This window comes from Chelonoidis abingdonii, chromosome 15, assembly GCF_003597395.2.
Source record: "Chelonoidis abingdonii isolate Lonesome George chromosome 15, CheloAbing_2.0, whole genome shotgun sequence".
Classification (NCBI taxonomy): Eukaryota; Metazoa; Chordata; order Testudines; family Testudinidae; genus Chelonoidis; species Chelonoidis abingdonii.
This window is the reverse complement of record NC_133783.1, coordinates 6661952-6688706: the sequence shown is the minus strand read 5'-3', so window position 1 is coordinate 6688706 and position 26755 is coordinate 6661952. Positions and strand designations below refer to the sequence as shown.

The 26755-nt window shown below is 41.0% G+C and overlaps 1 protein-coding gene across 11 annotated transcripts in view; it reads right to left on the bottom strand.

The window, feature by feature from the left end:
* Window positions 1–26755, bottom strand: part of ZMIZ1 (zinc finger MIZ-type containing 1) — a 522010-nt gene that overhangs the window by 204533 nt on the left and 290722 nt on the right. For 10 of the 11 annotated variants that reach the window (XM_032786391.2, XM_032786404.2, XM_032786405.2 and 7 more), the window contains one exon: window positions 23759–23869. In XM_032786391.2, the coding sequence (XP_032642282.1) occupies window positions 23759–23818 (60 nt within the window). In that variant the 5' untranslated portion in view covers window positions 23819–23869. Of the gene's footprint in view, window positions 1–160; window positions 421–23758; window positions 23870–26755 lie in introns of those variants that run through there. The other variant, XM_032786399.2, reaches the window with a different exon arrangement.

Genomic DNA, 26755 nt, shown 5'->3' with positions numbered 1-26755 from the left:
ATAAGGTTAACTGCTGGATGCATTCTCTTCATCACACTATTTAAAAGCCAAAAAACCCAGGAAATGATAAGAGATGAATAGAGTAGACCAACTTAATATACTCTCTATTATCTGTATATTGTCCTAATTTAATTTTATTGCACAGAGGTAATAACTCAACTGAAAGTCCAGATCCAGTTCCCCAAAACTTCATGAATTGTGCCCAGAGATGTAATGAGTAGAACTAGGACACCAACGCTCACCAACCCCAATGCAGGGCAGACTTGAATCTCATTCTGCATTTCAACTCTTTGCCTCAGGCCCAACTCCAACTGCTGAAAAGGGGGACACAGACCCACAATGCTTTTACAACTGCTAGATTTCAGCATCTGCCCACTTACTTACTGAATATGGCCCGACTGCCTTGCTATGGACATTGCTGATACTTATTAAACAGTTTCCACAACTGTAGCTAGCCTGTGGTTGCAACAAATATTGAGACATTTGCGGCACTGTAGTTCAGGAAAACAGCACACAGAGGAAAACACTGATACCAAGATATGGCTGTGACACTGCTACAACTGAAAATACAAAAGCACACAGAGTGTTGAGAAATATCCAAAGGAAATCTCACAACCCCTACAGGAGCAGGATTTCATTAGCCGGCAAAACTTGGAAAAGGAAACCCATTTAACTGCTACTCTCTTGGGTTCCCCTGCACTGTTTTGCCCTGTTTTGGGAGACATTTAGTAGTATTATTTAATACCATAATGCCTACTGTCATATTTCAAAGTACTCTAAAACCAAAATGCTCCAAATTTTTAGTGGGGAGAAATCAATGTACAGCAAGATAGTAGCTGTTAAATCCTCTGAGAAGGAAGCAGTATTTGTCTGGATTTTGAAAACAACTGATATTTACATATATCCCTATCCCTATCTGGGTTTGTATAAGGTCACCATTAACATGATGCCTGTGTGCCTACATACTGTACAATGCTCACACCCAGAATGGCGATACATTATGGGCACAAGAAAGCCACATGGTACAAGTCTTTGCTTGTCGAGCCTTCATTTGTGAGGTCTTTGGGGCAAAGGCCATTTTTTATTTGGTGTAAAGCACCTAGCAAACATCAGGCACTATAAGAGTTTTTGCTATTGCTGTTAATAATAAACTAATACATACTATTATTAAAATAGAATTACAAGAAGAATAAAAAGAATTTCTTACTAATGAAGACAATCATTACCGCAGCATATGAGGTGTACGAAAGGTTTCCACTAGGCTGTGGTGAGAGGGCCTTGCTTGTTAGCTGTGGCTGTAGCAGACTCATATCCTCTGCACACTGGGCATAGAGAAGGCCCTGTAACATACACTCACCAGCAAGTTACATACTTTCTCTGATCAAAGAAATCTCAATCTGAGGCTCATAATCATCTGAATCCCGGAAAAGCCCCTATTTACATGGTGGCTGCCAACTTCCTGTACTTCCCCCTTTTTATGTATTCATTTATCTAACAGATGGAGGACATACTCTATGTCCTGGAGAACAGCACCTGGTTATACCAAAGGTCTGTATATTATATCTGTCCTTAATACCTTGCAATGGAAAATGCAAAACAAAAAAAACCAAACCAAACCTCATTATTGAAGGACTACACTCTATATGCACCAGGAAATTGTCAGCAATTCCTAGAACTGCCATTTTCAGGAGATTGGACTAGCTCATACAGTTCATCAAAAAGGGTGACCCACTGGCGTCCTCTCTGGCATATGCAAATATCTAACATTGAGAGTTAGCTGAATTTTTGCAAGCTCTTTGGCTTTTTGCTTCACAGATTTTACATAAAGGGGATTTCTGTCAATGTAAAACTTGGAGAACTCTCCAGCTCAACAGAGTCAGCAGTGCAGACAAAAATGAGATGGTCAGTGATGACACAAAACTGCTTTACTCAGTTTATACAGGTTCCAATAAAACTTCACAGTAATTAAAAACACTGATACTAAGTCTAAAGATTCACTTATTTCCTTTCCCATGTATATCATCATAATCTCATGTAAGTATCTTCCCAAACAGGTTACATACACAGTAATGCCAGCTCTCACAATAGGTGTGATATTTGACTTAAAGCCCAAACTTCTAGAGATAAGAGCTTACATGGGAAACTCAGCTTGATTTTTAAAAAGGTTCTAGCCTTTGTGGTTGAAGAGAAAAGTCTGAAAATGTGCACCCAGAAGGCTCAAAACCCAGAAGGCAAATAAAAGGAAACCAACAATAGAAGGAATTTATTAAATTCTCATTATTTTTAAACCAATCTGATGAATTTAGGGAAGTTGTTTGACACATGATTTTTGAATTTTTGGAGTTGGCATTGCTATAAACATATGTCCTACATTCAAAATCTATTCACATTAAAGGATATTCAGTTCTTTCCCCCTCTTATTCTCATGCCAGATAAACCAAATAAATTAGCTCCAAGACCGCAGAGTGAAAACAAGTATCCTCCCACACCAGGGTGTGACAAGCTCTTATGTCTGTGACCTTTTGGATCCTGTTACACTAATCCTTGTTCTATGGAGGATCTTTGTCAGAGGCCCTTGCACTGACAAGAGATGACTGGTATGTGGGACAGCAAGTTTTAAAACAAAGGAAGAATTTAAAAAAACAAACAAACATTATGCAACATGCTATCTTCCCACTTAGCAACATGGAGCCAAATTTATACCAACTGCATGACTTCCTCTGGATTGTATTTTCAAAGCAACATTTCCATGCCAGCTCAATGAGAGGAGTCAAAGCTCTTTGTATACTTATGAATATTAGCATATCCAATTAAACAAAGATAAGAGAGATCTTTTATGTCTGTTATAAAAACCAACAGACCAAGTAGTTTAGATTATTCGTCCTGACTATAGCGAGCAGAAAGGTGAGAGATTGGGAGCCTTCAAAGCTGCGAATGTCTGCTGCAAAAGCTCTCAGTATCTACTGTCATTTCAATTCTCCATTCTCATTTAGCTGAAAAAACACAAAAACCAACTCAAAACCCTTTAGAGCATTGTACACCAAAGGCAACTTCTCCTGCTATAATGCATCTGCAAAAACTGCAGAGAAAGAAAAATGTGAGCATAACTGGAGCACAAATCATACTGTGATAATCACATGCTGCAGGGGCAGCAAAAAGATCGCATGTTGCAACCTCAATAACACAAAACCAACATTAAATATAATAGAAAGGAAATGTGGTGTGCACATGTTGTTGGGCATTGCAGGTTTTGCCACCAAGACTAATACATATTTTTAAAAATACATGATTTTATAGGTGGTATTTCCATCAGATACATCCTGCAATGAGAGCAAAGAACTCACCAATCCTGAACACAAAGCACAGAACAACATGGCTATTTTTTGTTTGCATTTGAGATCACTGGCCCAAAATGCATTTCAGTATCACATCACCAGCTCCTCCTACAATGACCCATCAGTCCATATACTCAGAATATGGAAAAAAAAATTTTTTTTTTGTTTTATGGATCATCAGGTGAGTCTTGTAGCTCAACTTTTGGGTGCTGAACTTGAGATATCTTACAGGGCCCTGATTTGCAGAAGTGCTGAGCACCTTCCTTCTGAAAAATCAGAAGTCAAGTTAAGAAGTCAAGTTGGGCACCCAAAAATGGAGGCACTAAATCATTCACCATTTTTGAAAATTTAGGCCACCATTAAAGAGGCCTTAAACATGGGTTTAATTTTCACTTCACTGTATCATACACTGACACCTACTTAATGTGAGACTATCAAAAATCAATATGCTTTGAGACAAGTAAAGGATGAAATAAGTTTGTTTCATTTTTAAACTTCACTCTAGAGATATATATTCATCTCAATGGGATACATCAGAGCAGAAGCGATGGTGACTTGGACTTCGATTAATTACGCGTTATGCAACTCTCACTCAAGTCTCCATCTCATCAACCCATTGCACTTGGGCTTTTTTTTTTTTTTTTTTTGGCATGGTCAAGCACAGCAAGGGCCTATCATAAATCAACCACTAAAAGATGGGTCCTCTACAAAAAAAAATAATTTTATATACACACACAGCATGCTGAAAACTTGACATCCTACACAGCAACTGCGCTACTGAAAATTAATTTATATATTAGTTATGCAAGATGAGTAACTCCCCCCCCCCGCCTTTGTCAATTCTGCCAAAGACAAAAGTCCCAACCAATCTGAAGGAAGAAAAGAACTTGCCAAAACATTAATGGGTTTGATCTCCATCCTCTTTATGTTTGAGTAGTTTCTGGAGCAAGAGAGAAAGCTCATGCTGTACAACGTAGGGAACGTGTTGTACAGGCTGCACGAAGCCTTTCGTGCCAAAAACCTATTTCTCATCCCTTTCTAATTTTCTCAGTAAATAATTTTTAAAATAAGTAATGGGAGGGGGGTTGCCTGAAATTTCTGAGGATTACAGAGACCAAAGCTGTTTTCTGTGTGTGGGGATGAGGAGTTGAAAGGAAACCACACATGAATCAAAACACGCATATGAAGAAAAGATTTCATCCTAGGAAACATTGCCTTATGCAAGAACTACTGCTACTACTAGAACAAAAAAACTGAAGACTTCAGCACTCACTTTGGGCTATTACATCTAATGCAATAACCACACACGACATTAACAGGCTGGCAGAGCTCTAAGCCCAAAGGTTCTACAAGAGAACCACAATATTTAACGTACAACCATGATGTTTAAATACGTGTTACTTATTTTTTTCATCACCAACAACGTGCTCAGCATTGCAGAAGACACTTGTATCAAGGTAGTCGCAGGGAACTCACAATCTAAAATAGCAACAAACAAACCAAGACACACTGTAAGAATCAGTTATTTACAAGACCGATCTTCAGTATTACTTAATTTTACTATAAAACAACTATAGAAAAACATCACAATTTCATTATTTCACAACCTATCACAGAGGTGGGCAAACTATGGCCCGCAGGCCACAACTGGTCTGCAGAACCCTCCTGCCCAGCTTCTGAGCTCCTAGCCTGAGAGGCTAGCCACTGGCCCCTTCCCCGCTATTCACTCAGGCAAAATGCGCTGGGTGGGGAGGCTGTGACCTCCTGGGGCAGCACAGCTGCAGAGTCCGGCCTGACCCGGTGCTCGTGCTGCACGGTGCATGGCTGGCTCCACGCAGGGAGCGAGGGGTTTGGATAGAGGGCTAGGGAGTTCGGGATGGTGGTTAGGGGGTGGGGGTGTGGACAGAGGTTGTGGTGGTCAGAGGGCAAGAAACAGGGGCTGAATGAGGGCAGGGGTCTGGGGGGGCAGTCAGGAAGGAGGGGAGCTGGATGGGGAGCAGGGGTTCCGGGGGCAGTCAGGGAACAGGAGAAGGGGTGGTTGGATTGGGCAGGGATCCGGGGTGGGGGAGGAGTCAGGAATGAGAGGAGGGGTTGGATGGGGTGACGGGGGGCAGTCAGAGGTGGGAGTTGTGGGGGCTGTCAGGGGACAGGGAGCAGGGGGGTGGATGGGGAAGGGAACCCGAGGGGGCCGTCAGGGGGCGAGAAGCAGTGGGGGTTAGATAGGGGGCAGGGCCGGGCCAGGCCACACCTGGCAGTTTGGAGAGGCCTCCTCTAACTGGCCCTCCATACAATTTCCGAAACCTGATGTGGCCCTCGGGGCAAAAAGTTTGCCTGCCCCAGAACTTTCAAGAGAAGTTTCCAGAACCAAGTTGTTATAATTAAGTGCTTCTTAGGACTCCAGCTGACTTAACTGAATGAAACTGAGAGACTCAAATGCACAAAAATCAGCGACGTGTGACTATATATTATTATGGGCAGGAATCACCAGGTGGTGCTGCCAGTCTCCCAAGTTCTTTTTTTTTGTTTTTGCAAGCAAATTTTATTTATTTATTTACTGATGCAGTATTTTGCACAAGGGAACTATGGCAAGAAGCAAGGGGGTTCTCCCTCTGCCTTAATCTCACTAACTTCTTGAGGCAGAGTTGCTCCCTGGGAAGCAGGAATTGGTGGTTGGGCTGAGACCCCTGAAAGAGAGGATTATCTATATGCTGTCTGTGAGGATCTCTGCTTTGTAACTGGTATATATGTGTAAATAAAAGAAGCTGCATTAAGTTTATACCTAAACTCAGCATCACTGAATTTTCCTTCAATGGGAAGTCAACTTGCAAGGCCCTGACATCTGACACCCTCATCTGTTGTCCTGCAACAGGGGTAGGTAATTATTTTTGGTCAAGGTCCAAATTTCTTGGGCAAGATACAATCAAGATCCAGACTCCACAGAAAATAATAAAAAAATAACCACAAGGATAAGTAAATAAAAAGGTTTTGGGGTCCGTTCAAAAGCATCTGGTGATCTGGATTTGGCCCACAGCTGACCTACTGACTACCCCTGACCTACAATATGTAATCACATGCACATCAACCTGAACACACACACACACCAGTATTTGCCAGTTCATGCACAAATATGGGCAAGATAGGTATATATAATATAGATTTGAAATTTTCAAAGGATTCCAGAGTACTGTAAAACAAAAAGTCATATACTCTTTATATACTGAGTTCTCTATACACCCACGCCAAAATGCACGCCTTATACAACTGAAATCTTGAGGGAAAAAAAAATTTAGGAAGACAGAAATCAGTTACCTGGAATGAAATACAGCTAGGATACCAGGTATATCGCCTATAAATATAGAAGATTACAACCCAGATGTATACCAACATGTTATAGATATAGCAATGCAGTAAATTCTGGGACAACAGTGCAAAATTAAGAGTAATTACAGAGGGTTAATGTTATCATGCATATATCAAGACATCACTAACATGACAACAACATGGAAAACAAAATAATCTCAGTACAGACTGTGTTTTTATATGTTGCTATGGAAATTAAACGTGGAATTTTAATTTACAAATGCATATGGGGGGAGGTATTTTTTTTTCTTTTCTTTAAAACATGCCAGGCTCTGAAGACACAGAACTAATTTACCGTATCTTAACTGCTGCTCAAATGGGATGTCATGCAAATAGGATGCTTTTGAGTAGCAAACCGCTTAACTATGCTAAACAAGTTATTGCATTTATTTATGTGATGTCGCACCAAATTATGAAGGCTGACTCAAGTTGTCTGTTTATTTTGCCCAGTTACATCTGCTCTGTGTCTTATGTCTCGCTTTAATTGAACTGCTGAATGATAACATAACTAATCATTAAGACGTTAAGCCATGTTGCTAGATTCTAGGTTAATTAACAGTGGCCTACAGTCACTGCATTTCTCACATGGAAAGCCACTTTGGCCCCTGCCTAGTCTCTGGCTTTGCTAGCCACACAAAGCCTTGCAATTTTGTATTAGAGTAGAAGAATACAACTACCAACAAATGGAGATTTTCACTGCTTGGAAAAAGACATATAGTTTCAACTTGCTCCAATTAGCCATATGTTGCCTTTTCTACACTAGAAAATTAACCCATGACTCCAAGAACTGGGGATTAAAAAGATATCCACCAAATATCATGAGACCCTATATGAAAATCTCAAGAGTTGGCAACACTGAAATTGGCCTAGTTCCTTTGCAGAGAAGTCAATTAACACCAGCTGACAATCTGACTAAACTTATCTACCTCTAAAAGCATTTTCTCCATCTCTGGCAATCCTCAAATCTATTCCTTTAGTATGGAAAATATGGGGTCCAGCTGCTTCTGCAGAGTCCACCAGCCAAGAAAACTTTTTTCGCTGAAAATCAAAAACGATCATTTCTATCTAAAATCAGTCAACGTTTTCTAATCATTTACTCCATCTTAATATTCACCTGGACTTGCTTTTCGCTGTGTTTAATGAAAACATACTGCAGCTTTGAATACACACAGAGCAGCAAAAGACAAACAGGAAAGATGAGACGGATTCTCTGCAACTTAAACAACACTGGAGCAGAGTGTGGTCCTGTGTACAAGACAAAGCAAGCTTAGCGCTTAAATTAAAAAAATTAAAATTAAAAAAAATTGCCTAAATAATGTAAACATAACTCTCATTCAGAAACCCTTGCCATTGACTAACTGATATGAGACCAGGCAGTTCTTTGTGTATAGCATACAAATATGTGGCTATTAGACCTTTGATAAGTCATTCCCACCACATTCAAAAAGCAAAGGACCTGCATATCAGCCACGATCATTCACAGTAATTTATTAACACAGCCTTTTATTAGTCTAAATGCTCAAGAGGCTCAGCGAGTAAGCCCAGCCGTGATCTCCTCCCTCTCATGCATGGATAACTGCTATGGTTCTTCATTCATAAATTTAGTCCCTTTCTCACTCCCTGACATGCCCTTCATTGGCTCTTATGGAACTAAAGTGGTGTTGTAGAAATATGAGCCACTAATTGCTGATGTGCTTCTAAAATGGAAAAAGCCATGACCCAAAATAGGTAGTTTTTCTCTTTTGTGATGGTAAAGTAATGTGATTATACATCTGAGAGTCTGAATACATCAGGAACTATACTTAGTAACTTAAAAACACAACTGAAACCAAGAATCAAAATGTCCTTTCTTTCTTCAGGAGGATAGAGGGGAATATTGAGCTATTTTCTTTCTTTTAGGGAATTGAGCTGTGCTTATCTACATATAGCGATACATAGTGCAATTCTCTAAAAGGAATAGCTCTACAGACTCCTTCTGTAACAAAGATTATTTTTTATATAGGCAAATAAAAAGGTTCAGGCTGTGAACTTTGCATCCAGATAGAAATTTTTTCAAATTTCAAATGCTTTTCTCATTCACTAGTTTTTAAGAATACCTTGCACTTATATGGAGCATCTTTCATCAGAGGCTCTCAAATTGTCCTACAAATGTTTATCAAGCTTCCAAACACTCCCTATTATCAAGGGATAAACTGAGGAACAGACAGATTAAATTACTCATACAAGGCCACAAACCTAGGAATAAAATCTACAGCTACTAAGAGAAGATACACTTGAAAGCAGGCCGCCTTCGATACATTTCAGTATTTGCAGTTCCCATTTCAAGGGAAGGAAAACAATAAATAGTGAGCAAGGAAAGAACATCTTTATCCAGAGTATTTAAAAGAAAACAGGGAAAATATCACCACAGACAAGCAGTGTCCAGTTCAGTCCCTGGATACGTAAGTGCCACTCCCATGGAAATCTGTGAGCAAAATTCAGTGTACATGGGTTGAAAATAGGCGCAAGGAATTGTATAGTAATCAATGAGGCAGCATAACTTATACTGATGCAGAATTCAGCAGACATGCAGAGTGTTCTCAATGTATACACCAACAGACCATACCATGAGCTAACGGGAAAGGCAACGAGAGTGTACCAAATAAAGCAGTGCTTCCAAGCTTAATTATCTCCCTGCTTTCCTTTTACACCTTTTCTGCTTCTTAACCTTATACTAACGTGTTTATTGCAAAGCCTCGTTTGCTTCCCCACCATTTGTAAGTGACATTCCTTTTTTTTCACATGGCCAATGCACACCAAATCAATTTCTAGGGCTTCACAAATATTTTGGAAATTTTGACAAAGAATTTTTCAAATATTGTTGCTGGGTTTTGTTCAGTTTATAGAGTAGTTGAAATTTTTCGATAATTTGACGTTTCAGCTAAAGAATATTCATGGGAAAATGTTTCATCACCTTTTTTTCTGAAGTTTTCAACAAGCTGTTTTCCAACCCGCTTGTCCCCAAACAAGTAACTGACCCCACTGTGTAGGTCAGAACTGAATCTGGCCCACACTGAGTCTTTCCAACTCATGTTAAATCTTCTATTCCCATGAGAACATTGTCCCCATGGGCAGGAAATCATTTGCAAAACAAAGGCCCCTCTCGCAATGATACACAGATGTTTGCAGAATTGATTCCAGAATTTATCCAATTCATTTTTCAAAATTTAAATAGCAATGTCAGCTAAACTACTTTGCAGTGCTGGTCCCTTAATTTAGTGATCACAAGATTTGCTTTTGAATTGCGGAGGAGGAGTGGGGGTGCAGGGGGTAGGGGATAAATTGTGTCTGGGAGCAACTCCATCTTGTCCACCTACTTTAAAAAGCCATGTTATGTGTCAGCAATATATTCATCATGAGGCTGTTCTTGAAAACCATTAGCAGAAGCTAAAAGAGCTGAAATAAGGATTACTGCCTGACTTTGCTGATCAGAATTACATGGGCTGCATCTCTTTTCTGGGTTATATGCTTAGTATATAAACAGCTGCAGTACACTCTGAATATTTACAATAGAACCTTTGTCTCCTAATAAGGCAGAAAACAACAAATACACCTTCTCTATAACAAAAATTATTGGGTGCTGTTGTGCTATACTCTGCCCTGCCAAGCCGGCCAACGTGCCTTTGCGATTTAAGACCTGAGCCTGGTATCTCATTCTCATAGCCAGCAGAGAAAATGGGCTCGCTTTAGCGGCAACAGCTCATTTTGCTCAATAGTAATGTATATATTCAGTTACAACAACATTTGCCAATCCAGTCTTTAGCCATGTCACCGTCACCACCTGAGGAACGGTAATACTAAACCTGGAGCTCTCACATCAATGTGGTATATATAAGGAAGACCTGATTTGTCCTTCCCCTTCTGTCTATTCTAAAGTGGAACAACAGCGATGTTGATCAAAAGAACACTCCATGACACACAAGGCCCCACGGAAAGTGCTGGACTTCTGGATTATCATAATGGACACTGCTTCTTGAATCCTTCCGTCAGAGAGGAGAAAAGTACCTTGGAGGGGGAGAGTGTGACGAGTGAAAGAGAAGCAAGAAGCCACAATGAGTCTCAAGATAATCAGAGCATAGTTATAAAGTTGATTGTTTAATCGTATTTTCCTGACCAGGCATAATGATACAAAGCTTCAGTATTACAATGCAAACATTAACGTGTAAAGTTAGGATTTCCTGGCTCTCCAGGACCCTTTTTAATGATTATATGGCTCCTCCCATCTTCATGTCTAAGCATCACTGCCTAAGGTTATTAATACCAAAAAACAATATGAAATCTAATTAGTCTAACTGGTGCACTACACTCATATTGGAGACTAATTAGACTGATCAATTTCATTTTCTAGCCACCTTGACCTGGTTCACATGTGCTAGCTCAAGGCACTAGTAATTGGGATTATAGCACTTCTGGAAAACTTTATGTATACTTACAAATTTACATCCAAAATATATTAGAAATAAAATGCCTGTACATGAGTTCTAGGTGTCCCAATAAAAATTAATCGTACAGTCTCTTAGAATATCACTCGTAAGTTAAAATACCCACAAGAAAACACACAGCAAAATGTACTGCCCCTTCCTATTCCATGCAAAGCCCCAAAACTTCAGCAGCTCCTATCAATTGTGTATGATTTTGCAGTGTCCCCAGAAGGTCAAGAAATTTGGGCCATTTTGGAGCAGGAGGGGTGGGGGAATGAGTTCCAGAGCTAATGGGCTTTCAAATAGAACACACTCTTCACTACCACCCTCTGTCTTATTCTGGGGGACAAACTAGAGCCAGAGCAGTGATATGGGGGAAGGGGTGGGTGTCTCAAGTGGGCAAGTTCCAAGCCATTTAGATCTGTGAGATCCTGTCTGCTGTGAAATTTAAGTAAGACTCATAAAAACATCTGTACTCATACTGGACTCTGTATAGATTTCTCCCCCTTCTCCTCCATTTGATTTCCAATATAAAAGGTTGTAATAAAATACAACACCGTGGGTGGGTGAGTCTAACATTTACCCCTGTCTATTCTGGGTGGATGAATACTGGATATTGCCCACTCTAGTTAGCCAAACTCTTTACACAAAGAAACTCTGGGCAAAGGTGTTGGAACCAATTTAATGATATAGGAACTTCCATCTTCAATGCCTGTGCCATTTAGCAAGGCCGTTTGAGTTTTTAAATATCTCAACATGTTTCTGAGTTACCATTCTCAAGGTAGCAGAGAGTCCTGTGGCACCTTATAGACTAACAGACGTATTGGAGCGTGAGCTTTCGTCGGTGAATACCTACTTCGTCGGATGCACGAAAGCTCATGCTCCAATACGTCTGTTAGTCTATAAGGTGCCACAGGACTCTCTGCTGCTTTTACAGATCCAGACTAACACGGCTACCCCTCTGATACCATTCTCAAGGTATGTATCAGTCTTTCCCTCCAAAATATACCAGGTCTCCCTACGTGGATGACAATCTAAACCTTTTACTTCAGGTAAAGTTGTTAATGGATTTTATTGCTGGAAGCCGATTTGTTCCAGACACATGCTTACTTGTCTTGTTTAAAAGAAACTACTTGTGCAATCTATTTTAAAATAGGATATGTGGAGACCACAGGTCAGTAGGGTCCTCGGTCTGCAAAATTCCACATTAGGAACAATTATATAATTTGAAGCTGAAATGACAGCATTTTGAATTATCTGGGTTTATTCATAAGTAATGTCTGAACAGTTCTTGGAAAACGTAGATTGTTACACATGTGCAAAATACAATTGATAAATAATTCTACAGCACCTTCAACTGGAGAATCTCAAACTGATTTAACGACATCAATGAAGGTCAAAATACCCCGAAAATGGTTGGAAAGTATTAATCATGAGTTACTGCAAAAAGGGCAGTTGAGGCACAGGGAGATTGAGTTGCCCAATAGCACTAAGGGAGCCAAGAAGAGAGTTGGCAAAAGTAAGCAGAAGTACTGACTCCCATTTCCTTGCTCTTTCCAATGGACCAAACTCAATTTTTATTCTATTTTCTCAATTCTAGTGGCATAAGGGCAGAGATTTCCTTAAAAAAACAATAAGAAATCCACAGCCAACTGTCAAATTACATATATTGTATTGGGTTTGACATGTACTTTTTCAAAGGTTTTTTGCTCATTTACTGAACACTTAAATACTTATCATGTGTCTTCCTTGTATTTCAGTGTTTTAGCTTTATTATTTTAATCTCATAGTCCACATAGAATGAAGAGAACTGATGCCACTCTAACAACACATACATCCAAACATGTCCTACTCTCATCAGCCCCCATCAGCAAAATATACATTGTACATAAAATGTCTGCACGGGAATGATTTTTCAGTATTCCTAGAAAAGATGAAATTTGCAATACTCATTGCAATAAAGATAAACATGCATTCAGAAAGCTTCAGGGTTATATTTAGCAAGGGCCAGGTATAGGCAGAGGTGCGTTTAATTGATTAACCTCTTCATTGTCTTAAATGGCCAACCTGAAGGCTACAACTAACACTGGAAATTAAAGTTCCATCACCAACAGCAATTTTACAATTTCCAATAGGAAGGAACATTCAGTGATGATTACCCTGAGAAACAAAACAAACCATCTGAATGTTCAAAATTTGTTTCAACCCATAACCTGATAAATTTAACTTAATTGTTCACACTATGATCACTTATAGGGTGACTGTTTCAGAGATTCAATTTTGAGGGGTCAAATCCCCCATAGCACCAGATTCATAATTCAGTACTTTTTTTTTTTTTTTTTTTTTAATCATCGTCTACTCCAGTTTCAGGAAGAATATTTTTAACTGGCATTGAAGGCAACTGTTCAGAGTTCGATTTAGTCTTTAAAAAGTCATCAATTTCCTTTTCATGAAACCCTGAACAAATATTTAAAAATGCTTTTGTTTGCCCACAAACATAAGACAAATACCCCACAGAACCATGATGTTTCCTTTATTTTCCAGGACACAAGAATGACACTCGCCATCTACGTTCTTGAAAACTAGAGCCCAACCATTCACTTTCCTTCTCCTCTTCTTGTTTATCCCTATCTTACTCTGGAAAAAATAGGACTGATAATCCTGAAGGGAAAAAGGTTTTGCAGGCAGCAATACCAGACAGCAATGCACAAGTTTGTAGGCATATACCCTGTCTGTTCTACTCTTTCTGTACCTCCAATAGACAGGGCTCTTTTAGTTACCATCCTATACATCTTGTCCACTTCCATCTGGGTTTACAGTTTCAGTGTAGGACTGCTTCAAAACAGAGTAATAAATAATTTGGGATCCTGGCTTTTTATATAAGCTAAGCATCCCAGTAAGCATCATATTCAAAAAAATCCTTTTCAGGATTCATTTCAGACTCTCACATTTGGAGTGAAATGAAAAATTGTCTTTTTCAACTGCTAAAGCTCTAGCAGGCACTGCACTGTTGCTTCTGAATCTTACTTCTGCTTTCAGAAAGGAATACAGGGAAACTGACCGTTAAGACATCCTCTCCCTTCCAATCCTACTGCCAAAGGGGAAAGCTGGCTGGCCCTGGAGATCCTGAGCTAGAACAGGAATGCAATGTCCCTAAAGACCATGACACCTGGAGGTCTCCTCAGTTACTTGTGCCACAGGGCTGGGCCTGTTGCGATATGTCCCTAAATAACCCTCATATCCCACTGAGTCATCAAATGATGCACTCCTTTTAGTTGCTACCTTGTTTCTGTCCTCTGCCTTCAATTTCAAGTTAAACAAAAGGCTTGTTTACTAAACTAAACTGGCTAGACAACGTTACCTGTCCAATGCACTGCTCCAAAGCTTGAATTGTTTGTAGTATCACCTCCTCCTCATTATCTGGCTGTGAGAGGCTGACCAAGAAGGGATAATCAGTTGTCACCATACCTCTGATTCCGACTCCCATCTCAGCAAGTCTAGACTGCTGTAGCAATAACTTTGTAACTGGAGTAACCGCCAAAGTTCTGATCTCAGATTCCTGAGCAGCCCTACTGACTCTCTTCTTGGGAGCCATAATGCTTCCCACAAATAGCGAGAAAGGCAAGAGGAAAACCAGGAATCTTCAAATGCTCAGAGTAGCAGTACTGCACCGCCTGGTAGGTAATTAGACAGCTAACGACACAGAGACCCACCCAAAGAAAAACATCTGCTGTTGGAAGTCAAAGTCTCAGCAGCACTATCTCAGCAGCTTCTGTAACCACTTCATCCAAATAGGAAGTGACTCTCCCCCAAGGAAATTACCCTTCTCCCTTCCCTTCCTTACCCCATGTACTTCTGTGTTTTATGCATTTGGGGGAGGAAGGCAACTCTGTCATGTAAGCTTCTTTTTCAGCTAGAAATCAAACAGCTCAAATGCAAGGAGGAGGGCGGGAAGATCTCTGGCAGCTAGCCCTAACCAGCTAAGGAAGAAAAGCTCCATTATGCCATGGAGCACCGTGATGCTATTAATATAAATGGGCCATTATGTCTGCTTGGAAATAACAGTTTCTTCCCCCTACCCTGATCCAATATTTAAAGAACCTGATGGAAAATAAGTTACTTCAATTGGCATCATAAAAGCTTCTTCCCTCTTTCTTAGCAGAGAAGAATGTCAGAGCTGATGGGAGACTTTTCTCAGGGCTTGTCTATATGGAGAGTTAGCGCATGGCAAGGTGAGATGTGAATCTGTAACGCTCTGGCCTGCCATACACTAACTGGCCATGTGGACTCTGCTAGGCTGAAGCAGACTCTGGAATTTTTAGTGCACAATAGGAGGGTCCACATTTGCAGCAGGCTAGAGCATTGCAGATTTACACCCGAGTTTGCTGTGCACTTACACTCTGTAGAGACATGCCAATAAGCATCCGTGGAAACTTACAGACACGTGGGGACTTGCCAGAGCAAAAAGGAACATAGGTTAACATTTTCAAAGGTGCCTTAGTGACTCGGGAGTCTGCTCGCCATATTTCAAAGTATTCAGGCACCTAAAATTAAATCAGTGCTAGATGCTTTTGGAAATCCCACTAGCCATTTATCTGCATCTTTAAAAGGCACCTAAGTACCTTTAAAAATGTGGTCTTAAGTCCCATTTCCAAACATGATATAGGCACTTAGGGACCTAAATCTCACTGAAAGTTAATGGGATTTCAGATCCTAAGTACTTCAGTCACCTTTCAGAATAAGACTTAGAATCCCAAGTCAATTCTGTGCTTTTAAAAATCTGACCAGCAGACTTTTAGCATCTGAATACTGGAATGGCTCACACAATACCCGTTATTAACAGCAACAACATAACAGATTTATGGACTTAAACAATTCATACATTGATTAGGTTGGAACCATTAAGTAAATGAAAGTCAGGCTAACTTCTCACCTAGCAAGTAGGATATATCCCATAGCTGTGCAACTGACTCCCTCACCCAAAGACCTAAGGCAGGTACACAAATCATTTAGAGAAAAACAAAGGACAACATAGCAAACAACCAACATACTCCGGTGCAGCTCAAGGCTCAGACACAAACTTCAGTTTGAAGATGAATAAACATGGTGAAAACTTGTGTTCCTTTTTAAAAATCTAATCTCTCTGGAGTTACCGACTTTCAGAACCGCAGCATGTCCTTTGCCCCAGCACATGCTGCTGTGTGGTTTAACCAACATTCTGAAACTGCATTCAGCATCACAATGTGCTGTCTTGGTGCACTGCACATTAATAAATGAGAATGGACCTTCCTGTCTAGTGTATGGAAGAGCACGTTCCACCACCACCGACAGAGTTCTCCTTCAGTTTTAATGGCAGAGTTGTGTGAAATGGAAGGACTGGGGTGCTAAAAGAGAGACAGTAAGAACATTCTGAAGGGAAAAAAAATTACACATACATTTATTCCGTATTTACCCCTCCCCCCATTTTTGGACAGATCTAATCTAATCTAGCTGTCCATAGATAATATATTAATTGTATCCATTGTCTGAAGCACATGGATTCATTACTGTACTAACACGTATAAGCATATGAAAGGAAATAAGCAGAACCTTGCTCCTGTAAAGATATTCAACTTAACAGACAAGGCAAAAATGGGATGTCAAAAATCAGAGACATGCTACCAGTTGTATCACATATTCAATGCAGAGCAAAGGCCAGCTGCTAATCAAAGAATTCCATGTGCATGATTGACCCATAGCCTTTTGGATTTCCAGTATTGTTAAAATTATAGCCTTTTTTTACCCATGAAAATCACATGCCATTTTTAGCAGTGGGTCAGATGAGATAATTATGTGGAAGAGTAATAGCCTTCCTGATATTCAAGGATTAAAAGGTTTGAAAGAGTACAATCCCTCTACAAAAAAATCATTCATCCCTTAGAAACAGGTGCTATGATAAGGCAATTGATAGAACTTGGGGAATAGGAACACTCACCACTAGCCCAGATCAAAAAGTGGAAGGATCATATTCAAGAGACTGCACCTTTCATAAACCCAGCCAATTCTCAAGTAACAAGCCATTCCAATTCTGCCTTTGACACAAACATGGGTAGAAAGCATAAGTCTCCTTCCTCGGGCCTGTTCATACCACGCCACATCTTTTTCCCTTTCCCTCACATCCTGACTGCCCACATCAGAAGGGCAGCCTACCAAGATGAAGGATCAAAGATGGCAGAAATGTTGACAGATAAAGTCTACAAATGGTCTTGAGAAGCCAGGAAAGGAAGTCTTTTCCTAAACATATTTACTCACAGCAGAGAGATGTTCCAATGGACCAAGGAGGGAAGCAGACAAAAGAATTTGTAACGACACAGGGCTCAGGAAAAATAGGAGCAAGATAGATACTAGGACACTTTTGATGAACAGACCAACCAATAATCTATAACAAACACAACTTTTTTTTTAAGGTAAAGAAAGGGCCCTTTTCAACCTTATCTTTATTGGCATAAGCCACTGATAATTCAGTACTAAAAAACAGCAGTAGCTACATGGAACTACAACCACTAATAATAAGGTGTTTCTGCCCAAATGGTCTCTATGGCAAAATGCCATTAATTTTTAAAATGAGTGAATTATGCAGCTTTCAAGTATCTTTATTACTACCTTTACACCATTAACCCACACCAGTCAAAAATACGTTAATAGTGCTTATGAGTTGGGAACACCGACAATCTCCAACAAGAGATTTTGGAAAGTAGGAATATTTTTTTTCAAATGGTTTCAGGATTTTCATGCTAACAGAAGTTATGCAAATATGTGAAGAATCCAACTTTCCACCAAATGGCAAGCTACAAAAAAATCCAAGCACTGAAGGCAGAAAAAGAAAAAGGCTGTTCCCAAGGTTAGTTTGCAATTGTAGAAAGAAAGAAGCAACACAAACACGTACAATTAGACTTTTTAACATACATCTGCCTAATGGCCAGCTAGGCAATAAAATGCATTCAAACCACAGCAATTCAGCAAGCTCCTTCTTTGAAGAGTAGGGGAAGAAATGCTAATCTGTTTCTAGAAATCAACAATATGATGTGTGCTTCCCATTAGGTTGGGTTCACCGAGTGATAGAGCATCGCTTGATGTGATATTGTTCAGTGCACCCTGATGTAACATGACACATGCAGCGGAAACAGTACTCTCCACTCCCACCACAGCAAAATACCCCAGATACCAGAGAACCTCCAGATACTTCCTTTAACCTATTACTGGAAATAAACGTGGCTATTTCAACACAGCTTTAACATCATGAAGGCAATCCTCAATCCAGTATCAAGATATCAGGTGTATTTTGAAAGGGGTGATTTCCTTGTAATTTTTACATGGAAAGATTTTCTGACCTTTCTCACTTCAAGAATTTCACAAAAGCCATAAAAAGCTGTATGCAAACAGAGCCAGTTCAGAAAGCAGTAGACAGCAGCCAGGAAGTCTCAGGGTTGGGGCAGCTTTACGTTTCAGATCTAGACATTTTTAAGGCCACAGGGGTCCAATCCAAAGATTTTGCAGGAGGCCTGGAATTTGCTTGTACTGCCTAAGAAAAATAACGGATGATATGACTCAAGTAATTATTTACTTGGCTGAAGAATCACAAGGGTATTATGAGGAATGAGTAAAAAGCAAATACTACAATGGGGATGACAGGATTGCTGGGGGGGGACTGGTCATAGGATATACATTCAGTCTTTTATTATGATTATTCTCCTAGTGGCTACCTCAGGGGTCGGCACCCTTTCAGAAGTGGTGTGCTGAGTCTTCATTTATTCACTCTGATTTAAGGTTCCGCATGCTGGTAATACATTTTAACGTTTTTAGAAGATCTCTTTCTATAAGTCTATAATATATAACTAAACAACTAAACTACTGTTGTATGTAAAGTAAATAAGGTTTTTAAAATGTTTAAGAAGCTTCATTTAAAATTAAATTAAAATGCAGAGCCCCCGGACCAGTGGCCAGGACCCGGGCAGTGTGAGTGCCACTGAAAATCAGCTCATGTGCTGCCTTCGGCACGTGTGCTACAGGTTACCTACCCCTGGGCTAGCTCATATCCAGCCCAGTTGTTTGGCAATTACTGAAAGTTACCAGTGTGAATAAGACTACTGGGTTGCCTCCCAAAATACACCACAGTATTGAGCACTCATTGGGCACTCCCAGCAGAGGACTGAAGGAGAGCATGGAAACTAAACTATCCTCTCACCACTGCGTGGGCCGCTCAGGCCAGTGTTTCTCACACTTTAGCAACCCGAGGATCCCCATTTTGATTTTAAAATGTTTGTGGCCCCCCAAGCCTTCCCTGCTCAGTCTCTCCCCTCAGGGCTCACCCCAACTCACCGTACTGGGAGGGAGGGGTAGAAGTTAATCAGCGGGGCTGGCGACCCCAGATATGACTCTCAGACTCCCTGGAGTACCCTTGCAGACCTCCAGGAGTCCACGGACCCCAGTTTGAGAAACCCTGGGCTAAGCTATATTAGCCAGATGGTGTGGGGAATCTGTCTGTGCTGTAAGTGTTCTGTGAATAAACAGAGAACTTCAGTTTGCAGGGGCTATCAGTCCTGCACCTTTGATGAGCACTTTGCTTAAACAAACATGTAAAAATGTAACTAAGGTCAATTCCCACCTCCTCCCCTGCAGTTCATCTACACCTCTCCTTTGTGCTATGGTGAACTGATTGTACATACCAAGGAAAGAATATCACTTAAGTTTTTCTTCTGAACACTGAAAAAAAATGTACCCTTGATTTTAGAGAACATACTCCTGTGTATGCTGTAGTATTCACACCGAGAGACCACACAAGCTGTTACAGTTTCACAGAAGGCTGGTAATTTTTTTAAAGAGCTAATATATTTCCTTGTCTGCTGTTTGTCCTGTTTTATCTGCTCTGAAACATTTTTGTTACTAATACACCTCATTTGCTCGCTTGTGGATCAATATACAGGTTTTTGTTTCCTTTTTAAAATGCAAAAAATAAGGAGAAAATCACAACTTTAATCCTGAAACACGAGTCAGTGGAGTCAGAAAAGGATTGTCTGTGTCTGAGAGACTGGGAAGAAAGAAACCTGCGCTGACCCTCTGCTGTAACCTGATCCAGTTAAAGAGGCACAGGGATTACCATTTATAGTGTTTCTCCGGGGTTGGGGTGGGGGGCAGGGAGTGCAGCAGACTTCTCAGTCTGGTTGCATGGGCCAATAGCTGCAACAAGGTTAGGTTATAAAACGTGTGTGTGTGTGTGTGTGTGTGTGTGTGTGTGTGTGTGTCCCTGCTGCCCCCTGCTGGAGGGGACAGGCCCTGCTCTGTGTGTGTGTGTGTGTGTGTGTGTGTGTGTGTGTGTCCCCTTTCATGCTCCTGACACTCACAAAGCACACATCTTTCTAGGAGAGAAGGGCAATGTTACTTTTTGTTCACTAGGTGGTGGGGTGAGTGGTTGTGGTGAAGTGGAGTAGATAAGGTGAAGAAAGATATCTGACACAGCCATGATTCCCAACTGTCAGTACATAGCACAAAGTATTATCAGGCTCCCCACATCAAGGCAGGTATGTGAGTAAGAGCAAAGGGCTGCTGTAAAGCAACACAGCTCCACAGATTTACACCATCTGGGGATCTGGGCCAACCTACGAGCAAACCCAGTTAACATTTTCGAGCAAGGACTCTGTTGATACCAGGAGGGCATTTACAATGCATGGGCCAAAGATTCCCAGCACTGAACCAGTAGGGTGGAGTCAGTTTATGTGATCTTTTCCCACTCTTATAAAAGACATTGTATAGGATTTTAAAATTGCCATTACTAAAACTGTGATAAACTAAGGGGCTATTTATAGGCTAAATACATTACTCTACATAAATAAAGCCCAAAGCAAAGAAACTTCTGCTGAGGAATTAAACTCGGTGTGCATTTTCTGCATTCAACTGCTGGCTTGCCAGGCTACAGTTGTTAGTGGGTGAGGGTAAATAAGCAACCGTGTTCAAATTTAGATAGCCAGAACTCTTCTACTTTTTCCTTTGTAGGAGGTGGTGGGCCATTCTCACTTGCCAGGGTTGCCACTTATCCTCCTGGTGTCTTGCAAAACAAAAATTACTGTGTTTGCTGGGCTGTGGCACCGTTCCCTAACCTACACAAATGGAACACAAAGTCCTCTGTTAACTCAGCTTCCAGCCAGCCTCCATTCCACACACAACTGGGAACGTCCTATGAATGCTGGGAAGGTTGCTGGCTTTCCTTTCTTCCTCTTCCTGGTCACGAAATAGAAACAGAGGTTAGGTAACTAAATCAAAGCAGCACTGTTTGGGTGCAGTATTAGTGGTTTAACTAACAAAGTATCCACTATGCAGCCAAAAACTGTTCTTCTGAAAAAGCTTCATTGTGTTTTGCCTTGGATTATTACAAAAAATATATGTGAATTCTGTGCATATTAAAGGCTGGCACCTCTGGAAAAAGAGACCCTTCAGTTACCCATGGAATACACAGAGAACAGCATCTTCCATCCGGCCTCATCTGTCTCTCTCAACCTGACCTGGAGGTCTGCTTCTAGGGCTGGGAAAGCAAGGTTGCTCCCAATGCTTCACCTGCTCTTGGCCTCTTGGTTGTGACTGTCAGGAAGCAGGCCAATTAGTGCCAAACAAGATTGATTTGGGGGGACGTGGATACTTATCCCCAAGGAGCGGGGATGAGGCCCCACAACTTAATTTCACTTGGGCCTCTGTACCGCCATGAGATAACTTTCATTTGGAGTGGATTTGGACCAACTGAATTCCATGAACCAGACTCATCAGATTTGTCCCAGCATCTGTGCTTATTAAAAAAAAAAAAAAAAAAAAAAGGGGGGGGGGGGAAGGGAATCAGCTGTGTTAGACAATCTTCTAACCTTCCCAAAAGCAGCTGTTTTCAGCTCACCACATCAGTAACACCAGACTAGCAAATAAACAAACTTTCGAAACCAAAGCTTCAGCTGCTTTAAAATAATTGATTTGTATGAAAAAAAAAACATCCTTTAACTTAAAAAACATAATCCTTGGGTAACAGCCACACACCACATAGCGCTGCATAGTGTGATGCTACACAATGGTGGCTATTTCTAAAGCTAAGAGCAAGGGAGCAGACAAAAGCAATAGAAGACGACGTTTCAGAAGTCTTGGTGTAGCCAATATACCACCACTTGTTTTTACTTTAAACTGAGCTTCAAATGAGGATTTAAGCTTGGGCACTAAATTCTCACTCCACTGTGCAAAAGAAAGTTATGAGGGGAGAGAGGACCACAGTATAATGTATGTTTTTAACAGAGAGAGATTTTTATGCTATGAGGGCAAGATTTCATACTTAGTTAAAACACACATTAACTGGGGATACTACTAAAAATATTTACTATTTGTATCACAGTAGTATCTAGAGGCTAGAAGCCCATCATGCTGGTACTGTATAAACATATAATAGACACCAACCCTGCCCTGCAGAGATTAAAAAACTGGAAGCAAATAATCTATACTGGCCTCTGGATCATCATGGTCCAAATTGTTCAGGAAGTAGTACAAGAGGTGAACTAGTCAAAAAAGGGGGAAAATTGTGGAAAGTGTTATGAAAAACATGTCCCCTTTTTTTGGTTGTAATTTGAAATTTCACTGAAACAAAAATTCACAACACTTTATCCAACTCTAATGAGTGTTAGTTTAGAGTTCATCTCATGGATCCATCTCCTGAGTTCATCTCATGGGTTAAGAGATCTCCCGAATGCATTTTACACATTTGGGGGGCAGGGGATATTTGAATTGGTTGGAAACAAAATACAGCAACCTTTAGCCTCATCTCAAATTGAGAAACTGCACCCCCACCATCACCCACCCACATTGACAGATTCCTGTCAGAGAAAGTATGCAGCTGGAGGTTGGGAGTCAGGCAGCACAGCTCACAAGGAGGAATGAGCAGGCAGAGATGGTGTCAGCTTCTGCCATCAATTAGATAAGCATTTGGAACTACTACTTTCCTCACCCAGTAATGCAGAGAGGGTAACAATTTCAAAGCCCCAAAGGGATTCTGGAGCCTAAATTCCATTTTCAAAAGTGATTTAGGTATTAGGGCCCAGATCCTCAAAGGTATTTAAGCAACTAGTTCCCACTGGAATCAATGGGAGCGAGCCTAAGTCCCCCTGACTTTCAATGAAACTTAGGCTCCGAAGTGCCTACGTCATTGCTGAATGTGGGCCTTAGATGCTTATGAAAATTCAGCCCCAGTCTCCAGCTCCTAAAGCTCAGCTTAGTTGTTATTTAGCAAGAAACATTTTTAAAAACCACATATTAAGAACAAACATTTGGTTTGTTCACTGCTCTCTGCTTCTAGGGAGCAAACTGATTAACCCAAGCAGATGATTGACTCTCTGGGGGGTTTGAAAGGTTTCGTTCTGTGGTGATCCTTGCAGGAGACGTTTGTCTACTCAGCCAGATTAGAATGTTCCCCCCATGCCCCTTACAAAAAGGCAAAGATGGTGATCATTATACAGGCTCTGCAAGCAGCTATGTGCCATGCCAGGCAATGCAATGCAGTGGCTGCTCCAGCTTTACTCCTAGTAGCGGCCTCCAGTTTCAGCTTACCTGTTTTATGCACTGCAGCCGGTCATTGGTCTGCTGTATGTGCCTGTCCATAGAATTCATTTTGATTGTCTCCACTTGGCTTCTACCTGAAAGCCATTAAAATCCCTCAATCTGCAAGATAAAAAGAACAAGAAAGATCACTGAACAAAGTTCATGCACTTCTGCCAACTATACAGTCAGAGAGACCACGGATGTTACACATCACAGGTTTAACCTCCCTTCCTGGAGATGATTTTTTTTCTCTTCTGGTTTGGGAAAGGGAGCTGTCAAGGGGCCCACAAGGTATGCACAGGCAGAAGCTCTGTATTTTAAATTCAACAATGACATTCCAAAGTCACATGATGACACCTAGCTAGGTAAACCAAACTCCACTGGGAGCTTTTGTGAAGCCAATAACAAAGGTTCCTTTTACACAATGAACTACAGAACTACTTCACCAAATGCCATTAAAATGAAACAGCAGAGCTGCTGGCAACATCCAAGAAGTCTGGATTTTAAGACGACAAGGACATGAAGGACTTGCCCTTCTATTTCTATGGAAAAAAATACCTCTCGCTCTCACAAGTATTTCGGATGCACTGTACCATTACATGGCCAGCAAATAAGGACTGGGATTACACAACTGAGCCTAGATATACTTGCCTAAGTATTAGTTAGGAAAGCTTTGGATCTCGGTACTTTCAGTTAGAATGATAAGTATGCCTTGATAAAAAATGTCATTTAAAAATGGTTCTGGAAGAAGTTGTGATGGCAGTAAGCACAGCACTCGGATTCAGGATTCACGCAAGACTTTCAAAAGTGACTAGTGATTTTGTGACATCTTGACATACCTTAAAGGAGTCTGATTTTCAAAAATGCTGAGCAACAACCACCCTCTAAAAATCTCGATCTTTTTAAGATGTCTCTCTTTAAGCCACAAAAACTACTAGTCGCTTTTGAAAAATTTTGGCTTCTGTTTTTATCTCCAGCTTTGCTACTGACTTGCTATGTAACCTTAGGGAAGCCACAAACTCTCTGAGTCTCATTTTATGCATCTGGAAAATGAGCAGCATATTCCCATCTGAAAGAGGTGTTGAGAATTTTGATTTGCATGGGCATAGCACTAGGAAATCACCACATGAGAAACTACATCAAGGAATTATGATGATATAAACAGCAAAACTGTGATCTGTTGGCCCCACCATCAACACTCAGCAAGAGGAGCAGAATTAAATAGGTTTGTTAACCTCTTTTCAGAGTCAGGCTTCATGCTACCCTGCACCTGCACATTAGCATCTCTGGTCAAAATAATTAATAGATCAGCACAGAATTGTTTTTCAGCAGTGGTGAAATGTAAGTAAAGAATTAAGATTAGTGACCAAGCTAGGGACATGGAAGGTACTGGGTTAGCAAGTAACCTCTGCATCTCATTCTGAATTCTGTTTTCTAAATCCCTTTTATCTCTGCCTCAGCCCATCCCACAGCTGAAAGTGTCAGCTGTGCCACTTATGGGGCTCCATCCATTTTAGAGACAGGGATAAATATCCACTTGGGATTTTGCTCTGACCTTTCAGCTACTGTAGTCAAAACTAGGCTTGGCACGTAGGCCAACTGGAATGCAGTACAAACAAAGCTAACCCACTGAGCCCTGCAGCCCATGCGCACTGTCTGTGGATTGAGTTTAACAGAGTCCCTCTTGGCTTTATCTGTTCTTTTACTTTAGTGGCAAAGCAGCTGCTTGGAAAGATGGAAACTTGGATTCCAATTAGCAATTTCTGTCCATAATTCACAATATCAACTGATATGCACTGTAATTTGTTTAAAAGCAGAACTGTGACAAGGCTCCAGCTATGTATAATTGTACTTAACAGGCTTTAACAGTTTTAAAGGCTTTTTTCTAATACTTCTTTCTCAGGCAAAGGTGATGAGGTGATGAGCAGCCCCCGCGTCCCCCCCCCACACTCCTCTTTCTCCCAACCCCTTTCACGACACTTTGAAGCCAACATGGAGTGAATATTGTGTCACAAAACTGGTCTTTGCCTATATTGATTTCTCTGTCCTTGCAACACTGTAAGAAGCTGCTTTCTCACACCCAATGACTGGAGCGGGGGGGAGGGGAGGGGAAGAGGAATATTAGGGTTTTGGACATTAGGAAACACTGTTGCACTAGGACGGTGGTGAAGCACTGGAATGGGTTACCTAGGGAGGTAGTGGAATCTCCATCCTTAGAGGTTTTTAAGGCACAGCTCGACAAAGTCCTGGCTGGGATGATTTAGCTGGTGTTGGTCCTACTTTGAGCAGGGGGTTGGACTAGATGACCTCCTGAGGTCTCTTCCAACCCTAATATTCTATGATTCTATGAGAGGGGAAGGACAGATTCTGCAAGACACATTCTCATGGTACATTTACATGAGTGCAAACTTTATACTGGCACAACAGGATTCCAAGTTTGCACTCCAATGTCTGCTGTTGTGAATTGTAGTTTCATTCCTATTACACCCAGCAGTTCGTTTTGTTTATCATAGCTCTGTCCCTGATGGAACATCATCTCGCTCTCCACACACACATGAAAGAGAGGGTGGATTTTTCTGATGCTAGTTCTGCTAGGGAAGCTAAAACCCTTCCCCACTCCCACCTCACATCACTTTAAAGCCCTTCAATTAGAGCACCTCTGAAAGCCTGCAGTATGAATGCCCAGCCCTCAGAAAGGGAACTGTGCCTCCCTGAATGGATATGCTGAATGCATCACTGTCACAGCACGATGGATTCCAGACCATGGCATCCGTGTGTGTCCCACGCACCCGAGCCATCTGAGATTTCTGTACCTAACTGATAACGTTCTCTCATGGCTCCTGCTGGATTAGACTCTGGGAAAGAAATCTTTTCTGCTAGACAGCTAAATGAGGTCTTACAACAGCAGCTCAAGCGCCTCATCCCCACACTCCAGACACAAGAGGGTTCAATAAAGCACTCTTGTCAATAAATTATGATACTCATGGAATGGTAAAGCCAGTTTCG